The sequence below is a fragment of the Parasteatoda tepidariorum genome, chromosome 2 (assembly GCF_982258835.1).
Source record: "Parasteatoda tepidariorum strain Cologne lab strain chromosome 2, Ptep-v5.0, whole genome shotgun sequence".
Taxonomy (NCBI): Eukaryota; Metazoa; Arthropoda; class Arachnida; order Araneae; family Theridiidae; genus Parasteatoda; species Parasteatoda tepidariorum.
This window is the reverse complement of record NC_141756.1, coordinates 184465-204175: the sequence shown is the minus strand read 5'-3', so window position 1 is coordinate 204175 and position 19711 is coordinate 184465. Positions and strand designations below refer to the sequence as shown.

General features: G+C 31.6%; 1 protein-coding gene across 1 annotated transcript in view; it reads right to left on the bottom strand.

Annotated features, from left to right (window-relative positions):
• Positions 1 to 905: 905 nt before the first annotated feature.
• LOC107454074 (cysteine-rich venom protein AnHyalC) overlaps positions 906 to 19711 on the bottom strand; it is a 154583-nt gene continuing 135777 nt past the window's right edge. The window contains exons 8-9 of the mRNA XM_087156743.1: positions 9113 to 9369; positions 906 to 1208 (exon numbers count right to left, since the gene is read on the bottom strand). Of these exons, the coding sequence (XP_087012869.1) occupies positions 1020 to 1208; positions 9113 to 9369 (446 nt within the window). The 3' untranslated portion in view covers positions 906 to 1019. The remainder of the gene's footprint in view (positions 1209 to 9112; positions 9370 to 19711) is intronic.

The window sequence follows — 19711 nt, the reverse complement described above, 5'->3', positions numbered from 1 at the left end:
CTTGATGAATTTATTATAATAATATTTTTTGTGTTTGTGCTTAGTGTACGCATTTACCTGATTCTTTCTTTAGAAAAATGAATCCAACAAGCTCGAAATTTAATTTTCCTAAAACATTCCCCCCTTAGAACTTTAAATGGGCATATTTTAAAAAAAATTTAAAAATGGGCGTATTTCTTTTAGTATAATGTAAAAAAGATATTGATTGAAAATTGTTTATTTCAAATTTTACTGGAAGTCCCCATTTTTCAATCAAATTTGAATATATCCATTAAAAATAGTGGAGGATAACTTAACTTAAAGACAGACTCATTTTGAAGCAAGCATCCACCACAAAATGTACGTTTACGGTTATAGGATATTCTAGGATAAATTCAAGAATCGAAATTGTTAAAATTTTGAAAGAATTTGAGTCATTTTCTCTTCTCTCAACGAACTAAATTTTCCCCAACCTTAAGGGCCCTATTGCTGACATTAATAGCATAAATTTATGAAATATCTTGTCAGTCAGATACATAAAACAAACTAAACATGCCCTTGAATTTCGACTTTTAGATCTGTTCAAAATCAACCTATTTAATGATCTTCCTCCCTACAATTCTTTTCTTAGGTTTCAGTTTTATTTTGCCATTCAGCATTGCTTTTCAACAACTGACTTCTAAAAAAGATTCTAAGAATTCAGTTCTAGCATTTCAGTCGTTTTTAATGTTAGGAAATCTATTTTCATTTAATTTCTATAACTACGAGGCTTCTTTCTTATAATCCTTCCTTTATTTGATTATCTTGCTCAAGCTTATTCCTCTTCCCCTATTCATGTTTCCTTTCTAAGCTGAGGAATGTTATAGAAAGTGTCTGCAACAGGGCATTATTTGAACTTTATTTACGTTGTTTAACTTTATTGATATGCTGTGCAAAGTAAATTCTTATTTCAGAAAACGTTAATTATTAACTATTTAATTTTTACAGTAGAAAATTACTACAGCGAAAAAAAGTGCATAATGAGTTTTTGTCAATCTCGTTTAGGAAAAGAAGCAACAAAACGTGAGAAGGCAAAAGACTGATTGCAAGAGTGTTGAAATCTCCCATCGCTGACTTCCAGAACTAATTTCTTTAATATGGAAATCGCAAGGTTCTTCGACGACTTCGATCTCTTTACACTCAAAAAACTGAGGAGGATCTCCAGTTGCCACCTGCATCGATAAGGTTACCTAAAGGATACATCGTAAAATATACATAAAAATATACATAAGGATATATGAAAATATACAAAAAGGATACGCGAGCGGGTGTGTGTGTGTGTGTGTGCGTGCGTGCGCGCGCTCGCGCGTATGTGTGTGTGTGTGTGTGTGAGAGAGAGAGAGAGATCAAAATGAAAAAGAAAATAATAGTAAAAAAAAAAACAACTGACAGATAAAATTTTAAAAAAACCAAAAAAGAAGAATAAAATTTTTTAAAACATCCAGAAAAAAAAAGATATTATCTTTTTATTAGCCCACACGATTATATCGCAAAAAAGAGTGCTATCTAATATTGTATCTATACAGCCAAAGCAAAATATATCAATACAATAGTGTGAGGAACACTCAAAAATTTTTTACAAAAATTACAACAAAAAATAGAACACAATAAGTACACGTAATAACAGAAAATAAAATATTAGGAAAAAACAGAATAAAACATAATCTATAAAGCGAGTAGCGAATTCAAATGAACTTACATGAACGGGAAATTCTTCAAGAATGATTTAAAATATTTTCGTAACAAGATTGCCAGATTGCAAAATATGAAAACAAAAGCGCAAATTGAGCGTAACTAGAGGAGTTTTGTTTTAAAGTTCGTTCTTACTGCATTACTGTAGTGCGTTTGATTTGTTAGTTACCTAGTATGGGCCCGGAAATATGTGCAAGGTAATATTATACTGGATAATTTAAAGAAGTTGACGATAAATAATTTGAGAAAATAAATATTTATTTAAGAAACAAAAATAGAAAAGAGAAAGAAACATGAATTGCCTGTTTTGCTCATAATTTTAGCCATGGATCTGCCCGAAATGGATTTGCACATGGAAAAATTATATCAATTAACAATATGTATGTATATATATATATATATATATATATATGGGTCATTCTCACAAAAACAGTCATTTTCATGTCCCCAGTATATTTTATGTTTGTTTTACGGCTTACGAAAAAAAAAATTCAGGGAAAGTGTCCTTCAGAATGCAAGCTAACAAAAGAATAAAAATAAAATTATCAATTTTTATTTTTTATTTATTTTAGATAATTAAAATATACCAATATGTCATTCCCTCACTTGTCCCCACTGCTGATTTAAAAAAAGAAAAATATTGTTTCTGAAATAAAAAAAATTTTTATTTACAAATTCGTGTTTTTTATTTCAGAATACTGAAATATAGAATTCAGAAAATCAATTTTAAATTAATTTCTGATAAAAATATTAACACAGCACTATTTTAAACTTTGTCCCCAGTGTTTCGCGTCATTCCCTCACAACAATGTTCTTATCACCTGCAATCTTCTTAGAATAAAAATATTTTAATAAAAACTTCAGAAGTTAACAACTGGCATCATAGAACAAAATTGCAGTATGTTTCCATCTTCAACTTAAAGAAGCTTTGCTGTGGAATAAATTTGAATGAATCAAACCAGGTAAAATTTTTTGCATTTGTCATTACCTCATATCATTTTTTAGAGTAAAATAAAATACAACTTCATCGAGAAAGTGGATAATTATATGTTGCTTTCTTGTATGAATATAATTGTATGTGATTGACTTCAGAAATTAATTAGGCCTAACTGTTATTTTTAAATTTCATTGAATTCGTCATTCCCTCACTAGTGTATAAAGTGAGGGAATGACGCTGAAGTGAGGGAATGATTCAAGATGAGTATATTATCAAATTTTTTTTTGTTCAATCGTGCCAGCCAATTTTACTTCCCAAACCTGTAAAAACTATTAAATATATAAGATTAAATTATAATAAATATTAGATATACTTAGTATGTTATCATTTCAAACTTTAGGTAGATGTAACTTAGATAAAAATATGTATCAAAATAAAATATTATTCCCTCACTATTAGTGTCATTCCCTCACTTTTTAAATAGTGAAAATAATTAATTTACTTATTAATTAATTTGAAAAATAAATTAAAAAATTAATTTATTAAATTAATAATTTATTTATTAAACTAATTAATTAATTATTAATTATTATAAATTAATTAATTATAAATTAATTATTTAAATATTAAGTATAATTTATAGGATATATGCTTTCTTTATAATGCCATTACATATTTCTATTAATATAAAAAGTTTCAGAGCTTTTTATTCAGTTTACTTTTTTGGGATTTTATGAACTGAAAAATGACAGTTTTCGTGAGAATGACCCATATATATATATATATATATATATATATATATATATATATATATATATATACAGGGTGGCCCCGAATTCATGGTACAAACTTTAGTGGTAGGTACAGGACATTGTAACAATGATTTATTGTATAGGAATGTATAGTCGCAAGTAACGCGGTGAGGCGCAAGCAGGGGAAATAAAAGGAAAGAGAAATGGAGTGATCGGTTGGTATCATTGCCGGTAGAGGGCAGTAGATGTCCAGCCGCCGTTGAAAATGATGCATCGCAGTAGGGAAAAGCGCCATTCACAATTGTGCTGCCGTAGACGATGGGTGACTTTACGTATGCAGAAAAAGCAGACATGCATTACATGTACGGCCGTGCAAATGGTAACGGCAGAGCTGCGTGACGAATGTATCGCGCGGAGTATCCTGATCGACGAATGCCGGATCATAGAATTTTTCAACGGTTACATCGTCAACTTTGTGAAACAGGTGCGTTCGACGTCAACAGACATGACGCTGGTCGATTAAGAGCTGTACGCACTCCAAGGCTGGAAGAAAGCATCTTGAACATTGTGGCTGATAGACCCGAGTCAAGCATAAGAGCTGTTGCGCGTGACGTAGGTGTGAGTCATCAGGCTGTATGCAGAGTTAAACAAAAATCGCTTACACCCCTTCCATTTTCAGAAAGTACAAGCATTGAATCCGGCAGATTATCCTCTCCGCGTGAACTTCTGCCTGTGGGTGATGCAGCAATGTGCGTTGCAGCCGGATTTCGTAGGTGATGTGCTATTTGTAGATGAAGCGACATTTTCACGCGAGGGTGTCTTTAATGCGCACAATTGTGGCATGTGTGGGCAACCGATAGTCCACATGCGCTTCAACAACGTTTCTGTATTAATGTGTGGGCTGGTATTGTGAACGACTTTTTGATTGGCCCATACTTACTACCCGCGCGACTCAGTGGCGGAAGCTATCTAATTTTTCTGAAAAAAGTGTTACCACAACTGCTACATGATGTTCCGATCGCCATTCGTAACCGCATGTGGTTTTAGCTAGATGGGGCGCCAGCACACTTCAGCATTGATGTACGGAATTACATGAATGCCACGTTTGGTGCTCGATGATGGATTGGGCGTGGTGGACCAATCCCTTGGCCACCCCGATCTCCCGATTTATCGAGCCTCGATTACTTTTTATGGGGACATCTAAAGCATCTTGCTTATGAGACTCCAGTTGACTCAGATGAGGATCTCGTCGCTCGCATATCTGTAGCTGCTGCAGGTGTACGTGAAATACCAGGCATCTTTGAGCGTGCACGCCAATCGCTCCACCGACGCTGTCAAGCATGTATCGCTTCTGGTGGACGCAATTTTGAACACTTACTGTAAACATGACACTTGTCAACAACGCTTTCAATAAAATCTTTGTTTTTCCTTTCGGCCGTTATTGCTGCTGTTTACGCCTCACCGCGTCACTTGCGACTATACATTCCTATACAATAAATCATTGTTACAATGTCCTGTACCTACCATTAAAGTTTGTACCATGAATTCGGGACCACCCTGTATATATATATATATATATATATATATATATATATATATATAATACTCATAAAATGAGTTAAAAATATCTAGAAAACATGGAAAATAATAAAGATTAATGAAAAGAAAAGAAAAAAATTTATTAAAATCAAAAATTTAAAAAAAATTTGAAAAATACAAAAGCCAGAATTTCATAAACCAGAAAAGAAAAAACATGAAAATATATAATCTCTTCATCAGCTCACTCTACAAAAAAGGAGTGCTTTTTAATATTGTGTGAATATAGCCAGACAAAGCAAAATACATTAATACAATAGTGTGTGAAGCACTCAAAAAACTTTAAACAACACAGAACAAATTAAGTAAAAATTATATCTAGTAAAAAGACAGAATAAAACATAAAAAACGAAATCTATAAGGCGAGTAGCGAATTCAAATGAACTAACATGTATCGTAATATTTCAAGAACGATATCAAATATTTTCGTAATAAGATTGCCAAATTACAAAATATGGAGTTAAAAGCGTAAATAGAGGGAAATTTTGTTTTCGCATTTTTACTGCAGTACTGAAGCGCGTGTGATTCTTTAGTTACTAAGGATTGGCCCTAAAATGGATGAGCGCAATGTATTAATATTATACTAGATAATTTAAAGAAGTTTATAATTAATAAGGTTGATATTTAATTATGCAATTTTAATGAGTTTAGGAACATTTATTAAAAAGAGAGAGAAACATGATTTGACCGTTTTGCACAGATTTTTAGCCATAGATTTGCGCATGGTAAAAATATAAGTTAACAAAAAGAATTTTTCTAAATTTATTAATAAAATCATATAATAAACTTAATGATTTTTTATAGACTTCAATTATTTTAGTTGGATATACTGAACTTAAAAAGTAAAAAGAAGTTTTTAGTAAGTTTATTAATAACAACATAAAACCAATTCAATGATTCTATACAGAAATTAATAATAGCATTAGTTGCGTATCCATTGTTTTTTTTAAAAATCAAATTTTGAAACAGTTTGTCTATTTGTTTTTTGGATAAATAAGCATTCCTACATATTATTTCAATTCTATTCATTTGATTAAAAAGGGTATTTAAATAGATGTTCTTAGAAACATTAGAATTCCAAGTAATTAGTTTATTCATATTAAAATTAAAATCATTTCTTTTATCGTATAAATCAGCAAAGCAGATATTTTCTTCTTTTATAATACCCAAATCCAAAAAATTAAAATTAATTTTATCATCATGATTTCGAAGCAAGATTAATTTTTTCATAATAGTGCAAAAATAAGTCAGATAAGAGAGATGAAAAATTAAATCCTTGTGGTATTCATCAATTTGAATAAAAATATGTTTTCCATTGTAAAGACAATAATTAAAAAGACAAAAATTGATTTATAATTTCCCAATAATCAGAATCGCAATTAAGGATATTTTTAAAATCATAGTAATAATTCAAAAGGACATCTTTTAGTTTAGAAAGGGGAATGCTATTGAAAATATCCTGGAAATCAAAAGTCGCAATAGAATTAATTTTATTATGTTTAATAAATTCTAAAATCTGTTGATTACAAGAGATAATTCAAGAGAAACCTTATTTAATAATATTGTTAATAATTTTATTTGATTAGCTGGAGAAAATGGTGCCAGATTTAGTTAGGTATAAGTATTAGACCCACATGTCATAGTTCTAAATTTTATAGGAATTTTATGAAATTTAGGACTCTGATAATTAAGTAAGGAAATTGTATATTGCTAATTTTAATTTTTGACCTCTTATATAAAGCTAACCTTTTTTTTATTTTAATTTTATTAAAATTACAAAGCTTTAATTTTTACTATTTTTCTAACTCTGTATTTAAAAGTTCAAAATAGAATTTTTTACAAAAGATTGCATAATTATTGTTAGCTTTGTCTATGGGGGTAATAACAAATTTTTTTTGTAGTTGCTTAATTGATTGAACAATTTTAGAAAAATTTGTTGAATTGTTACTGTTATTTAAATTTTCCTTATTACTGAAAACAAAGCTTTTAAAGTAATAATAAACAGCCCATTTCCATTTTCTGTTAAAATACCTAAAGGTAAAGAGAATGTATTTGATATCTATAAACAAAAACTATTCAGATCATTAAGAAAGTATTTTAGAATATTATTACTTGATCTATATTAAATTAGTCTAAATTTCATGCCTTTTATCATTAAATTCCTAAGTTCAAAGTTTTCTATAATATTTAAATGACCAGTATTGATATGTTTATGATGTTTATCAATAAAGTCAAGATATCTCTCTTCTTCACAGTGACATTCATAATCGGATACATGAATCCTCCCTAAATTTTTGCTAATATCAGTATAATTAAATTTAGTTCTACCAAAGAAATGTCTTATATTTAAGGCTTTTAATTATATTAAAATATTTTTTAATGGAAATAAATTTTTAAATTTTCAAAAATGTTATGAAATTTTATCTTCTCGAAAATAGGGTTTTGAAAGTTAATAGCGAAATATAAATTATCTAAATTTTTCTCTTTATTTGGGGAAATTTTACTAATTTTAGCGTTTACAAAATCGAAACAAAGAATTTTGAAGTGTAAATTAATAAAAGAAGAGTTAAATTAATCTCGGAGCTGATATACAACATAATTTTTAAGGGGGAAAACAAAATCTTCCATTGGTTTAATATTATAATGTTTATTAAAAATTTTTTCCATGTGGGAAATAAAATTTACATTTAATTTGTCACTATTAAGAGAGTTTTTACTACTTACTGCTCCCGATTACTTCGATTTGTACGCTTATCTTTAATACAAAAAAGTTAATAAGTTGAAGAGTTATTAAAGTTAATCTGGGTATGTTGGAAGGTATCGATTAGCCCGTACGGCAAAATTGTTTTGCATAAAAGCATGTAGTAATTTTCATTTTGTAGTCTTATATCAAAATCTTCTACTACATCTAAAATCATCTAAAATACTAACTTTGACTTTTTTTCTTAAAGTCTTGCTTGCCTTTTTCTTGAAGCCTTACCGAGTCTTGCTTGAACCAGTATTGAATTTTGAATTTAAATTTTGAATTATTCACTTTATATATATATATATATATATATATATATATATATATATATATATATATATATATATATATATATATATATATATATATATATATATATATATATATATATATATATATATATTTTTTTTTTTTTTTTTTTTTTTCCGGTTTTTTAATTATCATTTCAATTTTTTTTTTTTTTTTTTTTTTTTTTTTTAAATAAAATTTTGTTTGTTGTTTTTTTACTTATTATTTCCCACCCCCCTTTTTTCATATATCTATAATTTTTCTGTGTTTTATTCTTCATTTTGAACTTATCTAATGAGTGCTGTTTACTTGCAGCTTAAGCGCAATAAATGTTACTTATTGTTTTTCTTAACTTTCTTACTGTTTTCTTGTATTTATTTATTTATTATATATATATATATATATATATATATATATATATATATATATATATATATATATATATATATATATATATATATATATTGAATCAGTAATTGTTGAATCGACATAAATATGCCTGTCAAAGTGCTGATTGCGAAACCAATGGTCACGGGGCATGGATGTATCTTTCTTTCTTTCTATCTATCTCTTAAGTAACACTGTCACGGATATCAGTGTCACTGCTACTTGAGTAATGTTTCTCGCCCCCGCGACTCAGGTTCACAGGTGTCTACTGGGTAACGTTGAATGAGCAACATTTTTGGCATCTTGGCATCCATGGCGAAGAACATATTTGATCAGGAGCCAGCCATTAAAAAAATATGGGCACTAAGCAACATTTCTAAATCAATTTCATTTGCAAATGGTTAAATAATCGACACGAAAATTTTTCTTTTAAAAATAGAAAAATGTTCAGTAAAAATGTATCCTGTATTTTTAAATCCAAAAAAATTAATGAAGCGCCTTTTTTTTTAGAAATTCAAAAGCAAACGTGTAGTATAAATATTATGCAGTAACTCTTACCTTCATGGTGATTGCAGCTATTATTATATAGAGAAAAGTAGTGATATCCTTAAACCACTATTTATCATAAACACCAGATCACACTGTCCTAGTAAAATCAGAAAAAAAGTGAATTTACTTATTGTTGTAATGGCTTACCTGGAAATAACCATCTTTTTTCAAAACAACAGGGAATTTGTGGAATTCCCAAGTCACATACGACCATACGAATGTCGGAAATTGTTCTCCGTTGTAATCTAGAATAACTCTAGAGAGAATGGCATTCTTTTGTCCGGCAACATTGGGGCCTGCTTTCATTAAAAGATACAAGCAGGAGCCATTGGTTGCATAAATCCACTGCTGTAAATGAATGGACGCAGTCTGACCTGGCGCGAGTACGGTGCTCACCATATTACCTGAAATAAACAAGCATTTATGAATAGACTTCCTATGAACATCAGTATTATCCTAATTAGAACTTTAACCTAGTTAGCATCACTTAAAAGTAATATCTTAGTGAATGATCCTTTTCCTTTTTATCTTCGTTTTTTAAATATGAATTTATAAAATTCTTCAATTAAATTTCAATTGCAGAAGATTTGTTTGAAGAAGAGATATTTCAGTCATAAGAAAATAATGTTAGATCATTTCAATTGTTTATAATTTGGTTTTATCATTCAGCCAATAGCAGGGAATGTTCTATCAATGACACTCACTTTAAATCTATTAAAATTATTACTTCATTATATTTTTTTCACGTCCAACCCAGGAAAATTATTTTTATGGAGAATAAAGTAAGGTTTTCATGGTAAAGTATTTCATAGTAAAATTTTTGTATTAAAAACTTTAAACTTGTTTAAATTAAGAATAGTTTGTTACAAATAATTATTGGGTTGTTCGAAAAGAATTTTTTCTTTGAAAATGAAAGACGATTTTCTCATAGTAAAAAAATATATTTTTTTAAAACTATATATTGTCTATTCTTGTTCAATACACACTTTTCCATCTTTTTGGAAGTAATATGATTCCTAGCTCATAAAATATTTTGTTCTTTTCTGGCAAAAAAAAATAATAATCCAAATTATATTTGACTCAAGTAAAGGTATTACCGTCTAAAAATTTTGACAAAGACCAGAAGAAATACTATCCTGTTTCTCTTGCACAGTGATGATGCCTTCAAAAATGGATGATTTTCCTGACGTTAGAGACGTTTAAATCCATGGTACAAATTCCTTTGTGTAAGAAAATGAGGAATCCATATGTGGAATACACCTAGGCGTTTCAAATGACCTTGAAAAGTTGAATTTAATCTCTCGATAGCCATTCACATCAATTAATGCCTTTATTGTGTCTTCATCAGCTGGTATTTTCGTGTATCGAAATTTTGCAAACCGGTTTAAATACTGTCAATGCATTTTCTCCTATACACATCGGGTAAATTTTGTCCTGCTTGAACAGCATTTTTACTTTTTCGATAGTAAAATTTGCAAAAAATTTGCTGTCTACTTTTTATAGTTGAAAGGGTATCCACTTTAGGCTTCCGTGTCTTCGAGGGTCTATTGAGCGTTATGCATAAAGAAATAAATATCATTCATACATAAACTAAATTTATTAACTAAAACAAGAACACAACCATCTGATCTGACGGCCGAGAATGAAAAGTAAAGCTGAAAAAATGAAAAACGAAATAACAACTACAGTTGTCAACCGAACGTTGCCAACGGTGTTAAATAAAACTTAAATCTTTAAATAAAGTTAGGTGAGGCTAGATATATTGCTCACCATAGTACTCCCCCTCCAGTGAGGTCCACGAACGTTACCAAAAATAAACTGCGCAAATGTCTATTGCGGGTAACGAACAGGTACTTGAACTTTTCTTCCTCCCATTGTAGTTTTAGTTGAAGATCGAGGAGAGTTTTCAAATTTAACCGTATGCTGTTTCGGTTTGGAAGGTGTAAGATTCGTTGATTGTTGTGAAGATTCCATACTGTTCTTTAGAACTGATTTATATGGAGGATTTGTGGGGAGATTTTCAACTCTTGGATGCACATTGGACGTATTGTCTGTAAAACATGGTTTAAGTCTGTCAATGGTTACTGTTGATTCTTTATTTCCAATTTTTAAGGTGAACACTTTGTCGTTGCGTTTCACAACTTTATGTGGGCCGTGATACGAAGGTTCGAGGCTTCGGCGGCCACTGTCAGTTCTCACAAACACATGAGTGCACGTTTTTAAGTCTTGATGCACAAAAATATTTTGCTGTCCGTGCCGTGGTACTTGAGTAGGAAGCAACGTAGACATGAACTCACGAAGTCTTTGTAGAAAAACCGGGACATTGCGGGATTCTTTGCCAGTACTAGAAGGTCGGAAAAAATCTCCAAGCAATCGAAGGGGTGTGCCATAGAGCATCTCTGTCTTCTTTAATAGCTGTTCTCATTCCTAAAAGAATTAGTGGGAGGACTTCGACCCATTTTTCTGTGGCATAGGCTCTAATGGACGATTTTAAATGTCGGTGAAAGCGTTCGACCATTGAATTAGCTTGTGGGTGGTAAGTTGTTGTTCGAGTTCTGTGTATACCCAGCATTCTGGATAATTGCGAAAAAAGTTCACTTTCAAACTGTGCTCCTCTATCAGTAGTTACAGTTTCTGGAACTCCAAAGCGAGCTATCCAGGTATTCAGTAGGGTAGCAGCAACAGTTTTAGCAGTGGTGTCAACAATTGGCGTTGCTTCAGGCCAACGCGTGAAGCGATCAATTGTTGTGAGACAAAATCTAAAACTTTTTATGTAGGAAGTGGTCCGACGATATCAATATGTATATGCGCGAACCTATTAGAAGTCAGAGGATAATCTTTTAAAGGTGATTTCGTATGCCTTTGAATTTTAGCTCTCTGACACGAGACACAAGCTCGACACCAAAGGGTACAATCTTTATTCAAGGAAGGTCAAATGAACATTTGTTTAATGAGACGAATTGTTGAGCGTATACCGGGTTGTGACAGGTTATGAAATTTGGAAAAAATTATTTGTCGATAAGATTGAGGAATAAATGGACGTGCAACATTAGTAGAAGTATCACAACAAAGTATTATACCGTCAGGAGGAAATATAATATTTTTGAAAACTAAACTAGAATTGGCTGACGACTTTAAAGTGCTAAGTTCAGGATCGGATTTTTGCGCTGCTGCAAGTTCAGCGTAGTGCGTTGGACCAGTGAGTGCTATTTCCTCAATGCAGGAAAGTGCATCAGCAACAACATTTTCTTTTCCAGGCACGTGACGAATCGACGTTGTAAACTGACTTATATACTGTAAATGTCGGTTTTTACGAGGTAAAGAGTCATCCGATTTCTGCTGGAATGCGAAAGTCAGCGGTTTATGATCCGTTAGCGCATGGAATTCTCTTCCCTCTAACATGTGAGCGAAGTACCGCATGGAAGAGTAGACTGCGAGTAACTCTCTATCATACGTACTGTATTTTCTTTCCGTGAGCGTGAGTTTGCGAGAAAAGAATGCTAGAGGGTCGAGTGTGGAGTTTTTTAGCTGCAGAAGGACTGCGCCTATACCGATGTCGGACGCATCTGTACGCAAAAACAATTTTGCGGCGGGTGTGGGGTGTGCAAGTGTTGCTGCATTAGAAATGGCTTGTTTGCAAGTTTCAAAAGCGCACACAGCTTCAGTTGTCCAATTAATGGGTGTAGGGTCTTTCTTTTTGTTTGTGAGTAAGGAACTAAGGAGATATTGTTTTTCAGAGGCGTGATCTGTAAATCTATGGTAAAAATTGAACATTGCTAAAAATCTACGTAATTCCGATATAGTTTTAGGTTGGGGAAAATCGGTAATTGCGGACACTTTACTAGATGAAGGAGCAATTCCACCGGGAGACACTTCAAAACCTAAAAATGTTAACTTTGATTTTCCAAACACACATTTTTCGGTATTCAAAACAATTCCGTATTTATCAAAACGTTTAAAAACTATATTTAAGTGAGTTAAGTGTTCTTTTAAAGTTTTGGAAGCAATTAAAACGTCATCAAGGTATACGAACCAAAATTCTAATCCCCTTAAAACGACATGCATGAAGCGTTGGAAAGTTTGTCCTGCATTGCAGAGCCCGAACATCATTTTAGTGAATTCGAATAAGCCAAAAGGGGTAATAACAGCTGTTTTTTCAATGTCTGCTTCCGCGACAGGGATCTGATGATACGTTCGAGCAAAATCTAACTTTGAATAAATTTTTGAGTCATTTAGGCTATAAACGAAATCATGAATGTGTGGGAGAGGGTATCTGTCTGGTATTGTAATAGAATTTAACCGTCTGTAATCACCGCATATTCTCCAAGTGCCGTTTGACTTCGGCACCATATGAAAAGGACTTGCCCATGGGCTACTTGAAGGCCTGCATATAATCAAATTCTTTTTTAGCGGCTGCAAGTTTATCCGGTGGCAAACGTCTAGCTTTTGCAAACACCGGAGGACCTGTAGTTTGAATATGATGCTGAACGTCATGAGTTGAAGTGTTGAAAGTTAAGTTATTTGTACATATGCGAGGGTACTGCAATAATAATTTTCGATAGTCAGCATCTTCTGCAATTGTTGTTAAACCCAAAGAGAAAGTAGGGAATGTTTCCCCTTTAATACCAGCGTAAGTTAAGGAATCAATTAATTTTTTATGTTTTAAATCAACCAGCAATTTAAAATGGGTAAGAAAATCCGCTCCTAAAATTGGTTGAGTAACGTCAGCGACAAGAAATTTCCATTGAAATCGCCTGGAAATTCCGAAATCTAAAGTACATGTTGTTTGACCGTAAACTGCAATTTTTGAACCATTAGCAGCATAAATATCAAAAGATTTATTAGAAATCAAATTTTTCTGCAGATGTGTTTTTGGAATAACTGAAACAGAAGCCCCGGAGTCTATAAGAAACTGGCGGTTGGTGAGCCTGTCGTATACAAATAGGCGACTTTGACTAGGACATATATCTGTCGTCGCACGAACAGAGGATCCAATCAGTTTTCCGAATTTTGAGCGTAATTGCAAGGAGGAATGCATTTGTTAGCTTTAGTACCGAGTTTATAGTGGTACCAGCATAGAGGTCTCGCCACAGTGCGCTGCGTCAACCTTGAACGAGAACCTTGTCTACGAGTGCTAAATTTATTTTTATTCCGATATTGTTGTCTAGACAAATGTGTAACGGTCTCGGAAAGTTTACGAATTTCATCCTCCAATTTTTGAAACCGCGAATTGTCATCGGTCGCGTTTATAGAATTTACTGTCAATGAATTTTGAGTTACCTCTAAACTCTTATCGGCTTTTTCGGCTAGGAGAGATAAATTTTACTCACCTTTTTCCATGCAAAATGAAAGAATTTGTTGCATGGACACCGGTAAACGCTGAAAAAAAAGTGAACGTAAAATTTCTGAGCTTATAGAATTACCAGCGAGATCTTGCATGGAGCGTAATAAATGCGAAGGTCATTTATCTCACAATTCTAAGTCTTTAAGAAGCATTCTCAAACGAGCAGTTTCGGAATCTGCATAGTTTGCAATTATTCTATTTTTAATTGTTTCATATTTATTATCAGCAGGTGTCTGCTGAATAATATCCGAAATTAAGGGTAGAACGTCTCCATCTAGAGACACAACACAATGATATTTTGTGTCGTCGGCGCTTATCCCAGATACGACAAACTGAGATTCCAATTGAATATATCACACTTCTGGATTAGCGCGCCAAAACGGGGGTGCTTTAAAAGCGACGTGAGCAACATCTGCCACGCTTTCAGAAGCAGGAATTTCGTCTGGTATTTTGTTTATATGAGCGAGTCAGAGAGCAAAAAGTAAAAGGCATGCACCCAATTAACTCATGATTTTTTTAAAATTTGCTTATTCATGTCTTTTCACTGATCAAGACATCTAATCCCGAGGTTTGTCCTGGCATTCACACAACTTTGCATGCCACAATTAAGCGTATGCATGCATCGTTTGTTATATGTTTAAATTTTTTTTCAACCTTTTAAATGCAATAAAATAATGATTTTGGATATATTTTAAGATATAATTTGTAACACTAAAAAAAAGAATTTCTGCTGTCCATAATACGTAAACATCCAATTGAAATGCTGGATGGAGTGAATATGTAAGGATCATCCACAACGAATAGTTTTATTTCGAAGACTGCCAATATTGTAATGAACTACAAGATCTATCGGCATCTAATGAGTCCAAAATTTGAAGCACTCCACTTCAATAATATTTGTGCCGAACGCCAGTAGTTTTTCTTCATTGGTCTGCAGGAACATTATCATGAACATCATCAAAATTACATTGGAGGACCTGCTGGCCCTAGAAAACAATGACAATTTTTAAACTGTCGATTGACTCTATTTTTAGGATTCCTGTATTTTATTCAAGTGTCAGCCTTCATAAACCTGAATTTACTCTTTTATTATCATCTCCTTACTTTTAACTATTCATTTTAACTTTCTTTTGATACACTTGAATTATAAACTCTTTAGATTTTACTTGGATCCTTTTATTACTTTTTACAAAGTTTACTTACAGGTTTTAATTGCTTTGACCTTTTTAAATTGTCTTAACTTTAAATCTCATTGATTTCTTAGGATTATTTTAAGTGTCTTTAAATTTTACCCCTTTCTTTTATTGCTTCTCATTTGAGGTTTTTATTTCTTCGTTCAGTCACTTTGATGTTTTAAATTTGACTGATTTTAATAGAATTTAGATTTTATAGTTTTACAGTTTCAGCATCTTGTATCGGGAAAGTATAACTTAAGTTACGATTTCAAAAAAACCCTGATAGTACCATCTAACAGAAGTTTTCGGAACTATATTTTTCTTCTCGAAGCAAAATTCAATCGCCTCACAATTGTTTTGCTAAAGTATCAGATCATTCTGACGAGTAGTTTTATAATTATAGACTTTTGAAATAGTAATTTTAATTTCACTCTCTATTTCATTAATATTTATTCCAAGTCAGCAGGTAGAACTGCTGCATAAGAGATATCTTGTACTGGTAACAGCTCAAGTTGTTTCTTAGGACTATACGCACTGTGCTGATCAACATATCCAGCATTCGGCCAATTCCCCATACACTGTTGATTCCAGCATCACTGTTCGTCTGTTTTTGTAATGCTGCAGCCACATCTTCCAAAGTCGCAGCTGAGACTGGTTTCTTTTGTTTACCCCGTTTCCCGTCAACTGAACGGTCTCTTCGAATTTAGTAATCATTTTTCGCAAATCATTTGTGCTCATTAGACCCGATTTTATGTATTTTAATGTCCGAAATGCCCTATTAGCTGTAAGTGCAAACTCGTCGTTCAAAAAAGATTCAAGAGCAGAGCGCGATCCTTTATAATCAGAGTCATGATGAAGCATTCAGACAAAGAGCTGGTGGTGTGCATTTTCATGGCAGAGTAATTCGAATATCTCTTGGCAATGTAAACCCTGCCATCTAGTGGCAGATTTCGAGACTATTTTTCTCTTCGCGAAATAGATTCTTCTCCGGGCTCGGATTCCAAACATACGACTAGTGGAAGTAGAACTTCCCCGATTGACGCCTTCCCTTGACGTCACACAGTCCACTGTTTTGAATTTCAGTATTCTGAACGCTAATATCAGTGGAGTAGACTCGTGGACTGGTCTACTTCATGAGAAGAGTAGGGATGAATCTTCTTCCGTGCTATCAGCCAATAAAAATGCTCGAAGCATTCTGATGCAATTCCAGCGCGCAACAAGCTGTTGAAAAAGGCATTTTGGTTCAGTATCTAGTATTTGAGATAAAATGTTGCCTTTTAAGGTTTATTTGAGATTAAATATTGTAAAACTTTACTTTTATTTTATTGCACTAATATTCGATATTTTCATTTATTAAATAAATGTTATATACATCTCCGAAATGATAAGTTTTTTGTTGTTGTTATTTTTGATATAAATAAACATTGACATATTAGATAAATTTTATTTACAAGTCTGATAGTTAAAAATCTAATATGTGCTATTATTATAAGTATATGTTATTGAGTTGCAATCAGATCTTCGGTTTAATTATTCTAATAGCGATTAAGAAACCAAATTTTGTTTTTCAGTATTGTATTACAAGATCATACATCGTATCGGCATATCACATGTATGCTTTTTTTTTAAGAAATAAACTTTTAATTGCATTTAATATTATGTGGATAGTAGAAAAGATCCAGAAAAAAAATTAAAATATTAGAATTTTTAAATGTAAACAGCATTCTTGCTACACATCACTTTATGTTGCTAAACAGATGGTTTTCACTTTATATTTTGAAAATTACGAATTTTCTTAATTATGATTTAATGCCGGTGAGTGAAAGCTTTTTTTATATAAGAAGGTAGTATTTATATAACTTTATTTGTGTTGATAATAAAAGAAAGTATAATTTGCAGTTTAAATTCTATTTTCAAGTAAGTTTTTCGTTTTCTGCTTCATTATTCGTATACGGGAGAAATTTGATAAATACCAATCAAATGATGAAAAGATGAACATTACAGTTCATTATATGAACCTCTTTGTTACATGGAAAATTTTTTGAACTTTCTTTTAACAAAACTTTTATAAAATTTTAGCTATAAGGAAAAATTCACTTTGAGATATTCGAAATATTTAGTTATTAATTTGTCAAGCAATTTATGTACTACATATTGCAGGGTCACCAAGAATTACAAATGCAATTTCAGCAATATTAGTTTCATGTAAAAAAAGATTTTTCAAAGATTTTAAGTATAGTGAATTATAGTATAGTTTCATAGTTATAAAATACTTTATTACTCACTTAGGTATTTGTTTATATCCCATTTTCAGTTTTTTATGGTAACATTAGAACAAGTGTAGATTTGATTTGAACCCAAAATCTGACAAAAGTGTTTAAAACTTTTTCATTTTGTTGATTGTACGTAAGTGACCTTTTATTTTTGTTTTTCGGACAGTTGCAAAAAATCTTAATGCACATAAAACCTATGAATGTAATAAACAGTTATGTAATAGTTATGTAACAGTTATGTAATAGTAGCTCTATTTAAATATTCCACATTACAAGTTGAATAGTACTTAAAAGTAATTTAGTTTTAAAATTAATATTTTTAACTGGAAATAATGCAAACAATACCTATAAATGTAAATTTAACTATCTGAAAAAAAAATTGAAATTTCTTGAAAAGAGTTAAGAAAAAAGTTTCACATAAGCACGTGAGGCAGTGAAAACTTAAATTTCAAAAAAAAAAAAAATTCAAAAATACTTTGTAATCATATTTTTCCTATATTGATTACAAAAGGAAATACTTCTAAGTTAAATTTATCTACCTTGTTTCAGAAATGAAGGAAATTACAACAAACTTTTTATTACATATAAAACTAATGAAAATTACAAGGTCTTAAATTTTCTTTTAAAAAAATGTGAAATAGAAAGCGTAATTTAACGTATTAAAATCCTATCTGCAGTATCTTTTTAAGATTATAAAAAGTAATTAAAAAATGACACACTTGTTTTTTAGTGGAGTAAAATATTTGCTAAGAAAATTGAGACAATTTCTAGTCATTAATCAACAATATTTGTTATTTACAATTTAACATTAGATAATCTAATAAAATAATGAGAAAATAAAAAGTTCTACAAAATTTTTAGTCAGAAAAAAATTATCATTTACGATTTTACCTATTAAGTTCATCAAATATACTACAACCCCCAAACCCCTGTATTACAACCCCAAAAATACCTATTTATTCGCATATAGCAAAGAAAAATTAAATTCAATTAGTTTAAAAAAAATATATGCACATGATATTGAAAATAAATTAAGTTTAACTTGTTTCTACTGAAATCCCGTTTTCTCGCCTTGTTCTTTTTCCAAGTCCTCTCTTAGTTCCACGCATAAATACTGAACAAGATTTTTCGTTAATCGAAAAAAATCAAAAAATACATCATCATGAAGACTAAAAGCATCTTTTCTGTTTCTATATATCGGTCTCCTCCGAGGATTTAGCCGTGTAAAATAATTGCTAATCAATGCATTTCATGTGCTCGCCTTTACTCTACTGAAAATACCAGTGGTTTTCGCGTCGACTAAAAAGAGCGCTCAAGATCCACTAAAACTTCCTTGGAATATCAAAAATCGAGCAATGGGAGGGGAAAGTAGAATATCAGGTAAAGGCCCCCCTGGTTCGGCTTCCAAATGCTCAAATCGATTGTCGACTTCCAGCTCAGAATACCAGCTCCGGTTAGAACCTGCCTCTTCTTTCCTGAGAGAGAGAGAGAGAGAGCTATCGCGGCAACGAGTCTTGATTTTCCCCCGAATACCCTACTTTAGGAGGAGTGAGCGGGATTCACAAAACAACGTCTGCGCTACTCAAACCCAATGCAGGCAAGGGGCCTGAACAAGATTTAGTAGCTTGCAATTTCTGATTAACATAGATAAGAAACAAGCACGTTCATTTTAATTTGAAAACTAAACTGAAATCTTAAATATGAAATGTTATAAGAAAATAACTCCCTACTACTAATTTCAACAAAAACTTTCATACTGAAATGCTCAAAAAAGATTCACAAACTAAATCCTTAAATCTTTTTTCACAATTCTCTCAACTTTCAAAACAAGTTTTATTCTAATTAATAAAATTTACGAGAAAAGGGTATGTTCAAGGCCAAATAAATTTTTTTATCTATCACTGCATGCGCCAGGCGTTGTAATTGATTATTTAATAGACGCTGATGCCGGTTT